At 42.8% G+C, this 20,594-nt stretch overlaps 1 protein-coding gene across 4 annotated transcripts in view; it reads right to left on the bottom strand.

Annotated features, from left to right (window-relative positions):
• Positions 1-20,027, bottom strand: part of lrp4 (low density lipoprotein receptor-related protein 4) — a 77,584-nt gene extending 57,557 nt beyond the window's left edge. For 3 of the 4 annotated variants that reach the window (XM_035523813.1, XM_035523821.1, XM_035523825.1), the window contains exons 1-2: positions 19,755-20,027; positions 18,339-18,380 (exon numbers count right to left, since the gene is read on the bottom strand). In XM_035523813.1, the coding sequence (XP_035379706.1) occupies positions 18,339-18,380; positions 19,755-19,812 (100 nt within the window). In that variant the 5' untranslated portion in view covers positions 19,813-20,027. The remainder of the gene's footprint in view (positions 1-18,338; positions 18,381-19,754) is intronic. The other variant, XM_035523819.1, reaches the window with a different exon arrangement.
• Between the last annotated feature and the right edge of the window lie 567 nt (positions 20,028-20,594).

The raw sequence follows: 20,594 nt of genomic DNA, 5'->3' as shown, positions 1-20,594 counted from the left end.
TTTGGTGCCACATTAAAAAGAACCTTCTTGCTCTTCTCTGATGAATTTCCTTTTTCCAGCAGGACACCTTGACAAGAGAAACGAAACATATAAAAATAAATAAATAAAAGTGCAAAGCGTGCTTGTGGGAGAGAGTGAGTGAAACATGGGATGATGGGCGTTAAGAGATTACCAGCAATAGGGTGGGAAATTAGCTGCACTTTGAAGGTGTTATGTAAAGATGACACATCCCTCTTCATTTCCAGCAGGTTACCCCCTTTAAAGAAAGCTAAAATATCACATCATTGTCCATACAGGTGATGAGCTGGGTTAGTCCTTCAGCCCCTGAATGGGATCAACCTTTCATTCATCTTTCAGCGAGCGAGCAAGATCAACCCTGCACACATCTTTCACCTCCAGAGAGAGAGAGAGAGAGAGAGAGAGAGAGAGAGAGAGAGAGAGGTGTCAACCCTCTATGCATCCTCCAGCTCCAGAGAGAGAATGAGAGAGAGAGAGAGAGAGAGAGAGAGAGAGAGAGAGATCCACCACCTCTAGCTTCTTCAGTTCCATGAGAGATCAACTATCTCTGGCTGCAGAGGAGCGAGAGATCAAGCATCAGGCTCACAGAAAGAACAGAGATGCAGGAGGTAGGACAAATGATGAGGAGACATGTGATGTGAGGAAGTTCGTGCTCTGACTATGCAGGATATAGTTTCACTCTCATTCTACTGAGTCATGAGGCCATGGACATGCCAATGGACCTTTGATGGGATTCTAGCACCGCGACACGCCGACAGGCCTCCGGTGGAATTATAGCACCGCAACATGCCAACAGACCTCCGATGGGATTATAGCACCGTGAAATGCCAACAGACCTTTGATGGGATTATAGCACTGCGACACAAGTGGTGCCACACATTCAGATTAGGCTGCAGATGGATGCAACTGTTGATGTTTCTGCTGTGAGCTGCAATGACCTATTTAATATTTTTGCTCTCTTCCTGCACTCAGAATTCATATGCAAATCAAAGAGTGACATGATGGATCCGTTTCTCCATTAGAAAAACATCACTGACGAGCACAATTAAAAATCACAGAGCACTGCTGTCAGACAACAGCTTTCTTGTTTAATGCCAAGCCAAACCAAACATACAGAATGAGAGAGAGAGATAAGAAGATAGATAGATAGATAGATAGATAGATAGATAGATAGATAGATAGATAGATAGATAGATAGATAGATAGATAGATAGATAGATAGATAGATAGATAGATAGTTTGAGGGAGGTCATGTGTTGTAAATATCTGAAATGATGATGATGAAATGGGCTTGCACATTCATCTGGCATGAAAATTTCATCAAACAAGTAAAGTAAAGTACACCTCACCTCACATGCTCAGAACCACACATGCGCACACAAACCAACCACTGACTGAGGGCCATGGGTAAGGAATGGTAAAATAAGAAATTGACAGTTAAAAATGAATTGATGGAGTAACTGTAAAAAAAAAAAAAATCAACTGTAAAAAAAATAATAATAATAAATTCTCTTCCTTTCACAGAATATGTAAGCTTCAGAAGAGGCATGTTCAGTATAAATTTTTTTTACTGTGGATGTGATCTTTTCCTTTTGGTTGAAAAATAAACATGCATGCAATTTCTGGAAGAAGTGATATCAAATTTAACCTCATTCTGAGAGCAGAGCAGAACGACCATCATTAGTCATGTCCTCCCAAATGTCAAATTAAATTTAGGCAGCATACTAAACTGTCAACCAAAAAAACCCCCAGAGTTTCCTTAGTTCTCTTTTTGACATTAGCTTGCTTAAGGCAACACCTTTCATAATAGGTGAATGACATTTAATTTTGCCCAGAAAAACTGCTTGCACATTAGACTGCACTACCAGAGAGCGACAAACTTAATTTTAAAAACAAGCTCCAAAAGAGTCTTGTTCCAGCATGTCTTGATTTGCCAAACTGCCGGCTTCATCCTCCCACTGCTATGGCGCAGCAAGCTCTCTTCAAACGCGTTTACAAAGGCGGGCAGAGGCAGGGGGGCCCTGCTCGGTGCCAATGGCACTGTTCTACTGTATGTGTGTATGCGGTGTTTCCTACATGAGAGCTTGGATGTGATTAATTAGCCAGCTATTGCTCCACTATGGCTAAAATAGCTTGCCCTCTCCTTTCTCCCTTCCTGGCCTTCTCCTCTTACAGCCTCAAAAGCCCAATTTGCTTGTTCCAGAAGGGATTACAGGGTGGGGTTTAAAGGGGGCTGAAATCCATCTAACAGAGAGAGGGCCCCCTCACTCAAGGGTCTTTAATTATACACCCCCCCCCCACCCCACCCCCCACCGCACACACAAACACACTTTTGCCGGAACTACTACAGGCAATGAACTTGAGACAGAGTTAGGTCACATCAGTGTGCTACTGCAATGGAAGTATATATGGCCACATTTTCTTCCTCTCTGTCTCTAACACAGAAACACACGCACACTCAGCAACACCACCAGCTGATCCACATAACTAACTCTACTAATGCTACTGCATTACAGCATGGCAAGGTGCCCACACTGACACCTGGTAAGGCACATGTCCACTATTAGTTGACAAAATCTGATTACTCATACACGTAAAGGTCAAACAATGAAGTCAAACAACGGAAAAGACGATACTGGTACCTGGTGAATGCCCGCACTGAGGTGGGCACTGGTCCCTCACGTGATCCAACTGAGTGAGATGAACTTCCTTCAGAAGCTACAGCCAGCGCCAATCAACCCAAACCTAATCAGCACATCAATAAACCCACAAGCTTAAACAACAACAACAACAAAACACCCTCCTGGCCAACAAAAGCCCCTTTATTCCCCCCCACCCAATCTGACAGTCTGTGCATTATGGGTTTGCGCAGGTTGGAAATACTCACAACATGATTAACTAACATTTCTTTGATCACAAAAATGTAAAATGCCGGACTCCTCCCTTGGGGCAGGAGCAGTTGTCCCAGCCGAGAACACACACTCTCTCCCCTCTTCTGCTCCAGAGGCAGACGGATTCCTGGGGTCCCTATTTGTGAGCCATTCCATTGATTTTGTCAACCGTGATGAGTGAGCCCACGGCCTTTCCCACAAGCCCCCACTGAGGAGGGCTTCTCCCACAATGCCCAGCAGGGGTGCTGGGGGCCCTATAAAAGAAGGCACGGCCAGAAAGAACCACAGTTAAACATGCTATTTAAAAAAAAGTAGTGGAACTTTCTCCTTATTTATGCTTCCATTCACTGGTTGCCTTCACCTTGGAGAAAACCTGAGCCACATAAATGGATGAAGGGGGTAAAGGACAGAGGAAGATTGATTGACTGGCTGTTGAAGGTAGGAAATACCAGAATTTCATGCCAAAACATTGACAGAGTCAGAGATGGGTCTATTCACCACAGATCCTCTAAACAAAGTTATAATAAAGACCTTCAGAAACAAGCTGGCCTGAAAAGAGCACATTTCAATGACTCATACTGGTGTCAAATGTTCAGTTTAGAGTCAAATCAAAGTCAAACTGAGTACAAAACACACTAATGCTCTTTAACATTCACTTTTATTCCAATACTTATATTTGAGGGTTTGTTTGTTTTTTTTAGTTATTTATCATTTCCTATAATTCTTCCTGCCATTGAAAACCTTGTCCTGAAGATATGCTTTGGGCAAAATCCCTGTTTTGGCAGATGCAGGAAAGTTCTGCAAGAACAGGTGTTCTGGCTCCAACCAATAGGCTCATGTGTAATCAGGACTATAATGGAGCTTAGCCTACGTGCTTCACACTCTCTGAGCTCTGACACCGGACACCATGCCCGCGACTGACCATGGAGCCAGGACACCATGCACGAGACTGACCGCAGAGTCAGGACAGCCACAGATAAGCTTTCATGACCTTTGCATCTGAACTGAATATCATGAGTGTCTCCACAAGAGTGCTCCACACTGGAACATGCTAGTCATACCTACTACCTGACTAAAGAGAGACACGGCAGCCCTTCATTTTGATGGACCCAAGTTCTGGAATTTCATCCTGATGGCTCTTGACAATCTAGCCATTTTTAACTTCTATTTCTATTAGACTTCTATAAATTTCTATTTTTCTATCTTATGTGTTCAATCATAATTTATTCTATCTTATTTTAGTTCTACCTTTAATGTACTAGGCCATATATAAAGCGTATATAGACAGAGTTGCATGCGCCGTCTATAATGCTATATAAATAAAGCGTGTTCTTATACATCTGAAAGTGTAGTGACTCTACTCAAATGACACTAAATCTGCACACGGTTACTGAGACAGCCCAAAAAATAACTGATCAAAAATTTGTGAACCAATATCTTGGGGGGGGGGGGGGGGGGGAATTTATTTTTTAGCAGCATTAAAAGTGAAAGACATGCAAACAAACAAAAAATAGCATATCTTTTGTGTGCATCTATATTCTGCTTTTACCTATTCTTACATACCAGGGATTACTGTACAGTTTTAATGTTTTACAATGTAGCATGTGTTTTTGAATGTGGAGTAAAACCTATCAGTTAAAAATGAATTTAAGAAATCACATTATGTCACAACTGATGACAATAAGTTGCGGCAATGGGTAAATGACAGCTTTAATCAGTATATCAGCAAGAACACATTTTCAAAGTCACCTTTTCAGTCTTTTCAATCTTGTAGACAAGATGTATACTCCTACACAGACAGAATCTCATACACTGACAACGCATTCACACTTTGATGAAAAGTAGCTTTACTGGGACACATGCAACAGCAAAATCCTGCCTCATGCTTTTAACATAAGCATTGACAATTACTTAAAAGTACCAATCGAGATCACTGCTGGCACTCAGGGCTGTGGGGGAACCCCCCCCACATAATCAGGCTTACCACAAAAGACTGGTTTCTTACTCAGAAGCCCTCCTAATAATCCACATAAGATAACATGCACAAAGCCCACTCCCCAAACTGCCAATCAAGGAAACCAGGTAACAGCACACACAGATCTGCTCGCAAAGGAGCCCAACACCCAGACTTCTCGTTACCTGACCTAAAGCGTCGCTCAGCCTTGCCAGCAGCACAAATGGCACTTGGCCTGAAGTCACATCTTATGGAGGGGGTTAAAACAGAACTTGAACATTGATCTGAAATGAACCACAAATCATTGCAACCTTTCCTGGAGCAGTCTGGATTAAAGGCCCAGCAATATAGTGAACTCGACAGAGGCTTTGAGCTCGACCTCCTGTCTGCTGTCTGTGTTAGTGACCCCAGAATGGTAGAACAGAGAGAGACACAAGAGCCATTTGTTCAGAGTTGCCGCTTCCTGTGTCTCTACCAACAGAAAGACCTTGGAGAAATTCATTTGTAGAGCATGATGGGGAAACCCTATTTTCACTTAAACAAATGCCATCACCCAAACAGAGCAGCTAATCTACATTCAAAGTTAGTGCTTCTACAGACACTGATTTTCCTTGTTTCATCAATACATTTACCTGCTTTAGCTAATGTCAGAAAACAATACGTGTTACAAATATAATGTTTAAATGATGTTTGAGGGTGGTTGGCATAGCTGCATGATAAATAGTCTTCTGAGGGTCGGTTGGCTGTGTCTGTCCTGCAGGTGTGCACCGAGGTCTCTCTCTAGAGACCAGTGCCACCGATTCTCATGTATTTCAGGGGCCCAATCGGGTCATCAGTAAGACCTCCCCCAATCTGCTGCCTCTGGGGAATGCGCAAGAGCTACATCTCTTGGGGGCAGGTTGGAGCCATGATCGATAGGGCTGCCAAAGCCCATTACTCCAACCCTGAGAGTGTGGGTTGTCTGCCGGCACAAGAGCAGAGGGAATAAAACTCTGATCTTATTTGCAGGGGGACAAAAGAGCACAGACCTGGGGTCCTCTAGGAAGGCGGTGTTCAAACAGGGGTCCGGCATGAGGGGGTCCCAGAAGGGACTTCCCCTATTGACTGCAGGGAGAGTGGCTGACAGGACAGAGCAGAGTAAAAAATGGGGGTGGGTGGAGTTTTGGGGTCGTTTCCCCAGGAGAGCCAAAATGCAGACAATGTGGTCAAAGCGGCTGGCATTCAGCATGTCTCTCTGGCCAGCTGTCCAACCATGCAGCTGAAGTGTGGTCCCCCGCCTGGGCTGGTCTGCAGGGGCATTAAATTAGGCACCAACACCCATTTCTGATAAAGCATCTCCGATCACTCTATACAACTAAACTGGAGGCAAGCACAGATACAGTCTTCCATTGAGAATGCTGAAGAAAGAGCTGTAAAGAGTTACCAAGTGATGTCTGAAAATAGCCTAAAACTGAGATTTGCTTTAAAAACACTCATTGTGTTTAACCAACAAAAGATAAAATCCATTAGGAGAACAGGAAGGGAAAGGGTCAAACAATTTATGATTGGATTGACCCAGGAGTGACCCTTCAACTCACATTCAATGACCTGGAAGTTATTTCCTGTTTTGAGCAGCCATTTCCTCACTTTATAAAGCCTTTAAGAGAAGTGAGGGAGACGACGGGGGAAAGAGAGGGATTTGACCATTAGCTGAGCACAATGGTCAGAACTGTGTACCAAGATCAGAGGGGAATTTTTGGAGGTCACTCTCTCAACCCCTAATGGTCCAAACTCAAATGAGAGAACAATATGACTTTTAAACTGGTAACAACAGTGTATGCCAAAACTAATAAACCAAACCAAACATAAACTGAACTAACTAGCAGAGACAGTCGTTTATGAAATAATAACTGATGTACACTGATTTCTGTAAATTTGTTCTGTGACAACACCTGTAATACGGTTCCACACAAATACATTCTTAATTGAATTGTATGAGTCAATAGCTTTTAATTAGTGAAGGCTAGAGGTCTAGTTGCTCTTCCGTAATAGCTGGCTGCTCAATGAATATGTTAGTCTAGCCTCTGCGAGATCAGAGAAACTCACAGAGCATAACCTTTTTCAAGGGCTTGAGAGACCAGCGCAGACCATGCATGGTCTGCTAGCCCAGGGCCTGTGGGATAATGTGGGTCCCAGCTCTAGTCAAGCAAAGGTCCCAGTGGCCAAGCCTGTAGAGGGTCGTAGCCAGGCCAGACTCCAAACGCCTCCCCCCAGCACAAAGCCACTTCTGAAGTCCCGTCTGACAGATAACATTGGCGTCCCGTATCGGCCCTGTCCTACCCCCACGCCCCCATGTCCAGGCACCGGGCCGATAACATTTTAACAAGGCAACGGTGCATTGCCCAAATAGCCTGAAGATTCCAGCCCGGGGGGGGGCGTACCATTTTGAAAAATGTGTCTCAGTGACATGGGAAATTAAGCTTATGGTTGCTGAGCAAGTGAGTGACTGACCTCCAAAAAGAGAAAGATACAAAGACCAAAAGTTCAGAAACAAAAGCTTCCTCCACACACAAGTAAAAACAAGGCCGACACTGCCCAGAATGGCCATTTCATTCCATCCTTTTTTGCTGATAAATATATATATTTATTTATTTGTTTGTTTATTACCCAGCACAATTCAGCAAACTTTGAAAGAACAACAGCCAACGAGAATCCTTTCTTCATGTTATTACAGTGATATGGGACATAATACATTTACACAGGCATGAGTAGCTATGAAGTGATGTTAAACAGATACAAGCACATGCTGGCCCATCACGTCCTCACAAAATGCTCCATTTGAAGAAAACACGTCAGTGGGTGTTGCCATTTACACTTGGACGATATAAAGTACCAGTCAAAAGATTGGACACACCTACTCTGTTTTGCTATTTTCTACATTTAAAAAAGAAACAAACAAACACACACAAAAACGGAGGGTATCAGACCAATGAAATAACACGTGATTATGCTGTGCTAAACAAACTTTGACTATGTTAGACTTTTCAAAGTAACTATTCTATACTTTGATAGCTTTGCAAGCTCTTAACCATCTGCATAAAGCAGCCACCTGTGATGCTTTTCCATCAGTCTGGAAGACAATCTCACATATGCAGAGCATTTGTAGGGTGAGGAACTAAAGTTCTGAAAGAAAACTGTTTGCTGAGGGTGCATCTAAAATTGTGTGCGTGTGTGCATTTTGAAAATGAATTCATATATTGTTCAAATTATACTTGTCTTAGAAACAATTTAAGCATACTCTATTAAGATGCAAATACCTTCATTACTATTAAAAACATAGATTTGGACATACCTGACAATGTTTGACTGGTACTTTATAGGTTTACATACATTTTGTCATGCTCCAGTGAAAGCATACATATGATGACATGGTTCAGTAGGGCCCACACTATGTACTCTAAAAACTGCACTTTTATGGAGGGAAGTAATAAGAACCGCCAAGGGCTTAATTAAAGCTATCAGCAAGTTTATTAGATGAGGGTAATCAATGCTTAGAAGAATCAAATATTTTAGTCATCAATGAGTCATTATATGTCCAAACATTCTGGCCTGACCTTGGTAACAAAAGCAAAGAACTTAAAAACAAAAACAACAAAACCATAAATGGTGAGAAGATAGGACTTGACATTAGAGAACAGACCCTGGGGAACAAAAAAAAAAACCAAAACAAACAACAAAAAAAACAGAATTAAAACACAAATTACAGCTAGAAACCTCATTTGTGACAATGCATCACAGGCCCAGATCTTACTAGGCCCAAGAGCAACACAAAGCATGCCGTGAGCTTCCTGAGCTAGAGGCGCATCAAGCAGTCATGAGAGAGCTCCCTCTGTGTCTGAAGCCTGCCAGGCAGATAGCAGCCCCCACACCAGCTTATCATTACTGAGAGGGTTTCCCCCCCAAGCTTGCATGCAAGCGACGCCAGCTTCGTGGGACTCTCTGAATGAGAGCACTGTGCAGACGCCAGCAGGTTTGTTTGATCTTTAGCATCTACTGTCCAGAAGGCGTACGATGGCCGACCCCGGGCCTCCGCTCCCGTCGCAGGCTCTGGCCGCCACAGCTCCTGGAGCTCTCCTGCGCTCTATTGGCTGGGCTGTTCCTTTGACGTACAAGTGATTATGAACATAGCCCATCTTAGGAACAAAGTTAAATTCATTTGAACAGACGCCACTTCAGACATGTGCAGTGTCAGAAACAACATCATCTTCCAAACCAAAACAAACAATAAATAAATTGGTACTCTCATCACCGAATCATATTAAATTTACTAATGTAAGACAATTGGCCAATCCAGAAATTGTTAACTGTAACCCTATTTCATATTCATTCATTCTGAGAATAGTGTATGTATAATGTTGTGGGATAAGATTTATGAATAATTCACAGTGAATACAGCATCCAGCTTGGCCAGACTACTTTAGCCCTTGTGCATTAATGCACACAGTGTCTTTAGCCAACAATGACCTCAAATATCTATGAATAGGTAAAAGAGTACTTTAGGAAACAGATTGTGACAGGATTATACAGCAGTATCAATGATGGAACACTTCCAGAACACAACAGCTCTTTCTTATCTGCTTAGTGTCTCCCTGCATTTATAATCTCAAGATCGCCATTCATTGCCCATCTTTCTAAAATCCTAATACTTCACTTACAATATAAATACTGCATGCAATTAATACACTCTGTTCAATAAGGGATAGAAATATAAACTCTGTTTCAGTTAATTGTCCATGATATGGAAATGTCATGTCCCTGAATAGAAAATCAGTGGTGTTTCAGAGTATCACTTTCCAGTGGAAAGTTCTGTTGTAGCTATAAATAGCGAATGTACTTTAAGAAATGGATTGTGACAGGATTATGCTGTAGTTGGGGGTTCAGGACATACTGGGGCTTCAGACCTCTAGATAACAAAGATTTGCTAGCTTCCAGATGATTAATTCTGGGCTGAGCGGCAGTGTCACTCCTACTGGGGAAAAATGTTGTACATGTACCGGAACGTGCACATGGTCATGTGCACAATCAAACAACTCACCCCCCATCCCAGATGAGGATTATTTATTACATGACTGGAAATTAAACATTCATAATAATTCAATAACCGTGAGCATATGTGTGTGTGTGTGTGTGTGTGTGTGTGTGTGTGAGTGAGAGAGAGAAGTGGGGGGGGGGGGGGGGGGGGGGGGGGCAGAAAGAGATTACACAACAAAAGTGTGGTATCTAAAACCTAAAAATCAATGCTGGTCAAAAACACAAGTGTGTTATAGCCATAAAGCACAGCATCGAGAAAGATGTGGTCAAATGGGTAAAATGGATGGACATCACCAAAGAGTCAACTGAACCAGTTGCTTCCAGGTCAAAAGGTGTGACGTGAAATGAGCCTAAGTAACACCCATGCCTAACAGTTCCAAAGCTCTCTGTGTGTGTATGTGTGTGTGTGTGTGTGTGTGTGCACACGCGTGTGCACGCACACGTGATGAGTTCACAGAAGGTAAGATTTAGTGCCAATCATGCTTTATGAATAGGGAGGGTTGATGGCCTAGTGCCAAGGGGAAATATCTGACCATAGGCTCCAGACGCCAGGCGCCAGATGAAACCCTTTTCTTCTAGCTGTTACTACAACTGCCCAGCAACTGAACAGAGCCAGGCACCTGTCACACACATGCATGCGCGCACGCGCACGCACACACACACACACACACAGGGATAAATATCGGTGCATTCACCATGAGAGACATACAGATAGGGCTGAAAGTACTCACACACACACACACTTTGGCACCTGTTATGGGTGCGTTTCAGGGTGACACATTCACAGTGCTCCAGTCCAAATCCCCTTCCAGACCAGCAGCTAGATTCAGCAGCAGCCTGTCATCACCATGCATCATCATTCTATTCTACTCTATTACTCCTCGGCTAGATCCCATCATTATCGGTGCACTCACTGCACAGGTGCCTCACAAAGGCCCAGACCTAAACACCAACCACTGATGCCATGCACACTGGAAAAGAATTCAACAAAGGCTTCGGTCCAAATCACAGCGTATGGTTTTCATTTTCATCCATTCATCTAAGCACACCTCTTCTTACTGTATGACAAGAACGTGGTCATCAAAGTTAACTCACCAAAGGCAAGTAAAAGTTAGACAAGGTTTTTTTCTCTGCGAGTGTCTTCCTTCGGTTCAGTGTGTGCACGAACATTTGTGTGCGCGCATGTCCACATTTTCGATTAATGCTGCAGACAGACAGCCTCCTGCATGTAAAATCTTTGTTAGATTTGGTGCTGATTCCCCCCCCCCCCCTTTGATGACCCCAAATCCCAGTAGCCAGACCCACACTAATGAGGAATGAGGCAGCTGGCATGTAATTCAGCTTATTACCAAAATCACAGACTGGCCCCAGTCCAACGGGCAACCACTTAACAACATCATCGCTCACATGGAGGTGTGAGCGAGGAACAAGAACAAAGCTTAGCTTCCACCCCCGCCACACACAAACAATCGTCTCAGATCTCCTCTCTGAATGTAATAAGTTCCACAGCTTCTCTCAAAAGCTCCAGTTTAGAGGCAGACTAGAAGCATGCCCATGGCTTCTTCAGTTGGAGAGTGAGGGCTTTCAGAGCAGACCTGCTTTAAACCTCATTGGCCTCAAGTTAATCTAAGCCCAATGTGTACCAAAACAAGTCTGGGTGGAGCTGGCCAGGGGTCTTGGAGGCTGGTGACATCAGCCCAGCTCTGGCGTTCAGCTTGCCCTGGTTATTTCCAACTCTGCAGGCATGGTTGGTTCTGATTAAAAGAACTCATCCGGCCCCTCAGGCTAACACCTGGGCAAAATCTCAAAGGCAGGGCCAAGCTCTGACAGGCCACTCCACTCATCTGTAAATGGATACATAAGAGCTCCAGCTTTAACAAGTCCATATGCATGATATTCTTTTACCGTGAATTATGACTAAGAAGGCTCAAGTGCCCCTGAACAAAATCCAGCGTTTGAGTTCTACAGAGTAGCTTCACTCAAAACCTATTAGCCTGTTAGTGCTAATTATAAAATCGGCATAAATTGGATGTTTCAAACAATAAATGACGATGTAAACTTTTAGAAAAGTCCTACACAGGCCATATTTACACCCATTTTGCCAGAAAACAATGACTGCAGACATTCATATAAAAAAGAAAATATTGATCAAATGGTAAGATGTGATGTAGCTTAAAAACATTCGCATGCATAAAACTAGGAGAGAAAAAAACCCTAGAATCATCAGTGTTGGTAATCATAATAAAAAAGGTAGGTTATGAATAAGCATTATACTAACTGGGAGCCCACTGCATTTGACTGATCACATTAGCATATTTAGGTGAAGTGTCCCTCTCAAATAAGTCATTGCTTTCACCTACCCATGCCTGAGCATTACTGGTGGAGCACCATGAGGGGCCAGGTCCACCCCCTCCCAATCTCTCCTCTTCCAGGAAAATAAGCGATTCCCCACATGAGAACATGTGGCAGGCATACAGCAATGTGATGTCACAGTCCAAATGTGCGTTGCCTCCATCGTGACATTCAGATCTTTAACACACAATGCAGAGACAGGCCACATCATGGACCTAACCTGAACAAAAAGTCACTTGCTTTTAGATTAAAGAACCCTTTAAATTAGACTGCTTGGGTTATTTGAAGCAACTGGAAATAAGGTGCCTAGCCACTTCTGGTCAGATGCCATCAAGGAAAAGAAATTAATTGTTTGGGGGGGGATGGGAGCAGAGAATATATTGCAGAAAACCTGCTCCCACTGAAGGGTAGAGCACTGGAAAGCACTTTTCAGAGGTCAGTGAAGGAACTGGTCTGCTCTTCACGAGGCTCTGGTGTTCACTGTATTTTGCCACAGGTAAACTTCACTAATCCACTTTCCCTGTTAATTCACATTTCATAAGAAGGCCATGCACAAACACTAACGGGGACTAAAAAAAAAAAAAAAAAAGGTGAAAAATAAACATCAGTATATATAAAATAAACATCGGGGGGGGGGGGGGGGGGGTGTAACTCCACAGTAACAGATAAACTCTCCTTGTCTCTTTGGCTGCATTAGCGAAAAGCAGCTCGAGGAAACGAAGTAGGAGGAGGAGGAGGAACTCCAGGCGAGATTTACAATGTTCCTCTAGTGCTGTCAGATTGATCGTGGACAGGTCAAGTGATATACTGTTGCTTTGGGCATTCACGCCCGACACGCTCCACGCTAAACAAAAGCATGGAGTCAAGAGGCTTTCCAAGAGCTTTGAGAGTCGTTAGTAGAGGAGGGACTCTGAAAAGCTAGAGCAGACCGAACAACATCGAAGAGCTTTAGAGGCATTTTAATGGTGCGAGGCTACATCCATGCATGCAGAGCTCTGACACCATTTAAAGAGAAGTCTCACTGCTGTTGAACACAAGGCTCCGCTCAAGCAGCACCAAGTGGAGCCTTTTGGGGAGAGTGTTGGCACTGAGGTCCAGGTTTTGGAAGCGTATGACAAGAGCTGCCACAATCACTTTTTAGGGAGAATAAAGGGCATAAGACCAAGACACACAGCAAACATTGGAATCCCATATCTACCCTCACAAACAAGGCATTTGGATTGGATGCGTTTTTCGCCATCTTTCCACGAGGGCGTTGCGACCCAGGGATGTTGAGGAGAAGGTGACCTAGAGTGGGTCAAAAGCCACCGTTTGCGCTGGCAGCAAGAATGAGGCAGGGGCTGAGGTTGTTTTGACCATTTGTACCTACTGGCACCGCTGAAAGAGCCATTGCGAATAGAGCACTTGAGTTCCCTGACTTCATTAGAGAGCACAGCCTTTTTATCAGACATGCTGCTACTCAAGCCCCAGGCCTGAAGGGTCCATTGGGCTCTCCCATTGTTTTCTTAATGGAGCTTGTTGCTGGGGCCCCATGCTATGACGATGAGGAGATGCATGTGAGTGTGCGCGCACGAGTGTTTGTTTGTGTGTGTGTGGTGGGAGAGGGAGAACGTGGAACGTGACATGGATGACCGAGAGAGGGATTTCCAGGCCAAGGCAAAAGCAGGCATTTGATAGAGAGAACGAAAGAGAGAGAACGAGAGAGGGGGGAAATGAAAGAGGAACGTGACATGGATGACTGAATGAGGGATTTCCAGGCCAAGGCTACAGCAGGCATTTGATAGAGAGAAGGAAAAAGAGAATGAGAGAGTCAATCAGAAACAATGCAGGCAGTAAATAAAAATGCCTCAGTCATTGTACAATGGTTTAAAAACTAGGGACCTCACATGAACTCCATTCATTCAGTCACTTGGGGGGGGGGGGGGTGTCAAGCAGTGGTAGCTCAGTGGTTATCAGTAATCAGGAGGTTGCCAGTTCAAGTCCCACCACTGCCATGTTGCTACTGTTTGGCCCCTGAGCAAGACCCTTAACACTCAGTTGCTCAAGTTGTAATCAGTCATAACTGAAAGTCGCTTTGGATAAAAGCATCAGCTAAATGTAATAAATACCTTCCACCTTTTTTGCCAATTACATAGCTTGGAGTGTATAAAGAATGTCTGACTCTTGCAGTGGTTGATCTCCCCATCTGTCTACATTTAAACTCATATGCTCAGCTCAGACTCTTACCCATCAATATGGTCACCCATTACAACTACCATCTCAAAATGCATATAAAATGATACATTTGTGAAATAAGAAAGCATATCATAAAAAGCATTTCTACATCTTTTGCAAATGTAATTGCAATTGTAAGTATAGCTTGTAATTTCTTCCAGTGTCTTAATTGTGAGGTAGATTTGTACAGGTCTGTTCTAGACTAACACATATTGCCAGCTCCTAGAGTCTGCTTACAGTCAGACTGGGGGGGGTAGTTTACTCTTGTTAGCTGCCACTATATATGAAGGAGAGACTCTCAGTCCTGATTACATAAGTGAAGCTTCCAGAGGAGTGACTGCTCTTTCTTACTTGTCCTGAGCCCATTGGACAGTAAAGGAAAGGCCCCTTGGGGACACCCTGTCTCTGTCCAGTGACGGAGGGACTCGAGGAAAGTCCCTGGGACAATCCTCTGAAGCTTTTGTCCTCGTTTTTTGCCAGGCTGTTCAAACCTGCCTGCCTGCCTGCATGTCTGACCACGGAGGAACCACCGTAACCTGTCTCAATATGCAAAGACAGAGTGGCAGAGAGACAGTAACAGAGATGAGAAATAAAGAAGAGGGAGAGAGAGAGAGAGAATGAGAATGAGGGAGGAGGCAAAAAGAAAAATGGAAGGAAGGAAATGACAGAAAAGACAGAAAGAAAACAAAAATCCAAAAGAATTAAGATAAAAAGGACCGGATCAAAGCATTCCATATGTAGGATGAGATCAGAACATTCCAGTTCTGAAGATTCTATATTTAAAGGGGTGCATGCCACCTTGTTTTGCCATGAAAAACAAAAAGCCTTCAAAATGTACTAAGTAGGATCCCAACAAGACTCTCACATCCTGTGGCATCATCCACTGATGTCTTCATCCTCCATCAGATGGAAGGAGAGGATCGTAATTGAGTTGAGTTCCACTGGGCTAGATAATGCCCCTGGCACAGCGGAGGAGAGAAAAACGAGGAAAAAAGAAGGCATTGTTCAACTAACTGTGAAAATCTAACACACAGGAAAGTATCTCTTAAAGAATTCAGTTACAGTGGAAAATGAAGGATGACCTACAGCACAGTAGTCTTTTGCTCTCCTCCTAGAGGAGTGTGTGTGTGTGTGCGCGCACGTATTTGCTTGCATGACAGGGTAGTTGATAGAACTGTCAAATAATCACCCATACGGCATTTGAAGATGGCTGCTATGCAAATTTCTTTATTTTCAAATATAGACCAACTGGGTTCATGGCTGGGCTTCTCTGTGCTTTATAAATATGAGTTTCTTATTTGTTTCATCCTGAAGGCTGATGTGGGTTTCAGTGGTAACGTAAAGGAAGATGGGGAGTTTCAAAGTAGTTCCAGCTTCTCAGCTGCACCAGGCCATTGCTTCTTATTAGCTAATGGGAGGCACTTCAGAACTTTAGAATTGAAAGGGTCTGCAGTACCCTGATATTCCCAGACTTCTAACCTTACTACCAGGCTACACGATAGCCATAAGGCAAAACTCTTAATTTCTTCTTAACAGGCATTTATTGTATGAATGTTTAGCACATTAATATTTATATTATTATATCTCAATAGTAAAATCCACTTCATTTGCTGTGTGTGCGTACCAAACATGAGTGCAAATGCATGAAATTTTCTGAAAACATGTTCTGCTTGTTTTTAAAAGGTGTGTGTAGACTCCTTGTCTCCTGCCTTTTAGTATGTACGTTCAGTCAGAAAGACACACAGTCTTGTTTACTTCCAACACACACACACACACACACACACACACACACACACACACACACACACACACACACACACACACACACACACACACACACACACACACACACACACACACACACACACACACACACACACACACACACACACACACACCCTGTAGCAGGGCACAAGCTGATAGTCACATGCCAGAGCCCCGCACAGCTAACAATGCTCATTGTATCTGGGTCTAAAATGAACGGATACGATATAACCAGAGTACCTGTTACAGGATGATGTGAGACAACTACTCAGAGCTCATGGATAATTCCACTCTCCTATACCCTTCCCAACTATACAGAAGACTCCCATTCATTTGAGCTGTACATTTTCACAAAGAGGAAGGAATACTTGCAGTTTTTTTTTAGGTTGACTATGGTTAGCCAAAAGTTTCACTATCTCATCTGAAACAGAGCTCAGGCACCCTCTCCCCAGGCTGTAAGGTGCAGTAACACCTTTCACACCAATGGTCAAGTTAACATGGAACTTTCATGAACAGAAAGCCACTAATCCAGTTTAACAGATTGCCCACATCTGACTCTTGACACTCTTCAAACAATCTACCAAAGCAGAGCCTAATAAGCCAAGGGAAGTTGGCTTTTGGGGCATCACTCAATGTACTGCTGCTGTCTACAGTGCAAATGTTAAAAAAGCGCTGCAGCACATGTTAGATCTATTAGCCATTGCCACCTGCTCTGAAAACGCCCACAATCCTGTGTGGGCACAGGTCACATCAAGCTTACAGGCTTGGGCTCTCCTCCATAGCCTTTCATCAATCCCTGGGTCACAAGGAGAGGACTCGTACTGAAATTAGTCCTCCTGGGAGCCAGGGACATTGCCAACCTGCTCAAAATCTCTTTAGGGAAAATGAAAGTTCAGAGAAGAAAAGGTTTCTGATGAAAAGATATTTAAGTAGATATAAAGAGACAGAAGGGGACTTTTCTAGATAGAATGAGCACTGCTGATGTCATGGAAAAATACAAAAATGTAATTTGACACTCTCAGACATGTTGCAGCCTCCAATATAGAAATCAAGACAAGATTGCTTGATGTGCATTGATAAGATGAAAATAGTAAAAACTTGTCATTTTAGATAAATGGTTTTTTCAGAAGAGATTTTCTTGTGGCTGGGTGAAATGCCTTAACTTTGCAATATCCTGGAGAATGACCAGCCATCATTCTTGAACTGTAATGACGAGAAAGGGATCAAATGGACCCCCCCCCCAAGTCACACACTGATACCTGCCAAACCAGTTTAACTAGCACACATACATAACTATACAAACACAAATGCACACACACAGGCATGCACAAACCATGCTCGCACAAACTATCACCAAAAGTATGGTCACATATTTCCCCCCAACTCAAAACATACACAGACATGCACATTCTGAATAGAATTAACTGTCCTTAAAATTTAACTTCTTTTCTGGTCACCTTCCACTCCCCTTTCCTCTACTAAACCCACAAATTATATTCATTTGCATAACACCTTTGGCAAATTGTAATAAATGGCTATAAATTGACTGCCCTTTATAGGCATAATATCAAAAAACAACCCAACATCAAAACACAGGAGGAACTGGATTTGATGCAGTCATTCCTCAGGGAAGCCCTGCAAAGATGTGCATTATTGAAGTTAATTTCCTCACTGTTCCCTAGTGGATACAGCTCTGTCAGCCTCTCCTATGAATAGAAATGTCAAAACAGCATGAAGGCAACATTCATGTGGCGAGACTGAAAACAGCTTGTGTAGAGTGCACTGGGCTCAGACATTAAAGTGCCCTTATCTACACAAACCTGCCTGACTGATCCACTTGTCTTAATGAGTCCAGATACAGATGACTACAAATATTTCACGGCCCATAGGACAGGTTGCGGCTGGTCTACGGAGTCTTTTTGGTTTTTTGACATTGTGGCTGAGCTGCCATCAGTCAGGAAAAGTCACTGACACTCCGTCCTGTGACGCTCTAGCTGGTGAGCTCACTCAGAGGCAGCTGTCACTAACATCTCTCCTTTTCATGGATACACAGACACACACACACACACACACACCTCTGATCAGGAGATTCTGCACAGCCAATTGGATCTTGTATGCTGAAAAAAAAAAGTAACAAACTAATAATACGAGACGGAAATTGAACAAGATGCTTTAAATCGTCACTTGTCATAAATGCAAGAGAGGCGTAGATCCTCTGTCCTTCATGTTTATCAAATAGTAAAAACCTACTCATCCATAACGCAAAACTCATCTATTTTCTGGTGGATTACATGATTGTTAGAAAACCACATGCATGAAAGGCAAAGTTAATAGCATGCTTCTACGCCAGTGAACGGGATACATTTCGGTCCCGTGTCTACCAGCACGCCAAATTCTTTAAACGTCTTCCAGCAAATTAGTATGGCAACGCACTCCGCCAGTTCTGCTTAAATTTAGATCACTACTTTACAGTCCAGGCTACATCCCGTCTATTCCTGATTTATTCTGTCTTTGCTGAAATACCCTTAATCACGTAGGCACTTTTGTGAAAAAAATTATCGACTTAAGGATCATTTGGAGAAGGCTGTAACCACAAAAACATTTTTTAAAACAAATTGTGACTGGTCCAAAAAAAGACAAGATCACAACAGCTGGGTTACTTGAAGAGCATATCAGACTATTTGTTATGAAATACCTATCAAATGCCTCATAACACTTGTAATCGCATGTACAAAGGTGAGGTAATTGCTATCGCCAAAATAACATGTTTCGTCCTCCGGTCATACATTTCCAAATGTTCGGCAAATGTCATCAAAAGAAAAGAAGCACTGTGTTCTGAAACCTTTTATCCTGTTAAAAAGAGTGGTGCAGCTACGTAAATCTCTGCAGCCTATGTGGCGCGCGTAACTGTAGTTCTCATGTCCCCGTTTGCTTACAGGGACAGTAATCAGTGTCTCGTTTGGGTCCCTGCATTCCAGCCCACGGCTGTTCTAACATGTTGTAAATAAGTGTTGGTGGCGGTGAATAAAAGCTTTTGGCTTGAAACACAGCGGATACGCCGGTGCCCATGATTCCGTGGTAGTTATGCTTTAATATCACAGTAAGTTATAACTGATCCTTCTAGACAACTGACAATAACGGGCACCTATAATCAAAGAAGCACGAGTTTCAGATTTGATTTTTTCACAGAAAAATTACAGAGAAGAATCTTCATATACTGCCATATTTCACATTATTAAACTGTTTAATCTAAGGTATACACTAGTATTTATACTTATTTTAGACTTTAGGCATATATTTTAAAAATATAAGTATTACTATATACAAAAACCTTTTGCGCTTTCAAGTATAGGTTGTTATGAAGATCAGACCGCCGCAGTTTGCAACACAGCACCAAGCTCACAATGGACATGCAACTTCCACACGACGTTTTGTGATTTTTCATGGAGTGGTCGAGTTAACATAAAACTAAAAGAAATTTGAACACTTACCTTGACTGCGAAGCAATAAAGTTAAAAGAGTGGCACAAAGCACCACAAGAAGCTTCATCGTGAGTAATGCCTCTCCGATGTTAGCCTAAATTTCTGCAAATACTTGTATTTGCGATGTAAAAGGCGACCCTTTAAATAAACGCAAACTAGATTTTTAACTCATTTCATATCATGATTTGGTATCGCCTGTAATTCCTTTAGTTACGACTCAATTCAAGTTGAACTAAAGAGTCGTACAGCAGAGACCATGGAAACTACGACCCCACCGCCAGAGCCTTCAACATGTTGTGTTCCACAGCCTGCGCTGAAAACGATCAAAAGGAGAAGCGGATCGTACCAAATGCCTTAAAGGGGTAGTTCTCTTTCCACTACAGAAGTTTGGAATAGGAAACGGACCTGAAAACGTCCTTTGATTCAGACAAAAAACTTTTCTAAGTGTGAATGTCCCGAGGCACAATACTTCTAATAGGTCTTCCTGAAAAAATATGACAGTCAGCAGTCTATCCAGCACTTAAAAAATATTTATCTCTCTGTTCTTTCACATCTTTTACATTGTGGAATAGGTTCATTAGGCTGTTTGTCGAATGAGGGCATATCAACTCAAAAAAGAGGATAGAATTTAAATCATGAAAGAGACTTTCCTCGCATATTGTTTATTATGGTGACACACACACACACACACACACACACACACACACACACACACACAAACAACAACAAAAAACTAAACAAATCAAAGGACCAAATCTTGTCTACCACTTTAGTAATTCAGTGAAGGCAGTCCTTTCAAATAGTTTCTTGATATTTATTGTTTCTCTGTCTTGCTGGGAATTGAGAATT

Source organism: Electrophorus electricus, chromosome 1 (assembly GCF_013358815.1).
Source record: "Electrophorus electricus isolate fEleEle1 chromosome 1, fEleEle1.pri, whole genome shotgun sequence".
In the NCBI taxonomy this organism is placed as follows: domain Eukaryota; kingdom Metazoa; phylum Chordata; class Actinopteri; order Gymnotiformes; family Gymnotidae; genus Electrophorus; species Electrophorus electricus.
The sequence above is the reverse complement of the archived record's forward strand: the minus strand, read 5'-3'. Positions and strand labels throughout refer to the sequence as shown.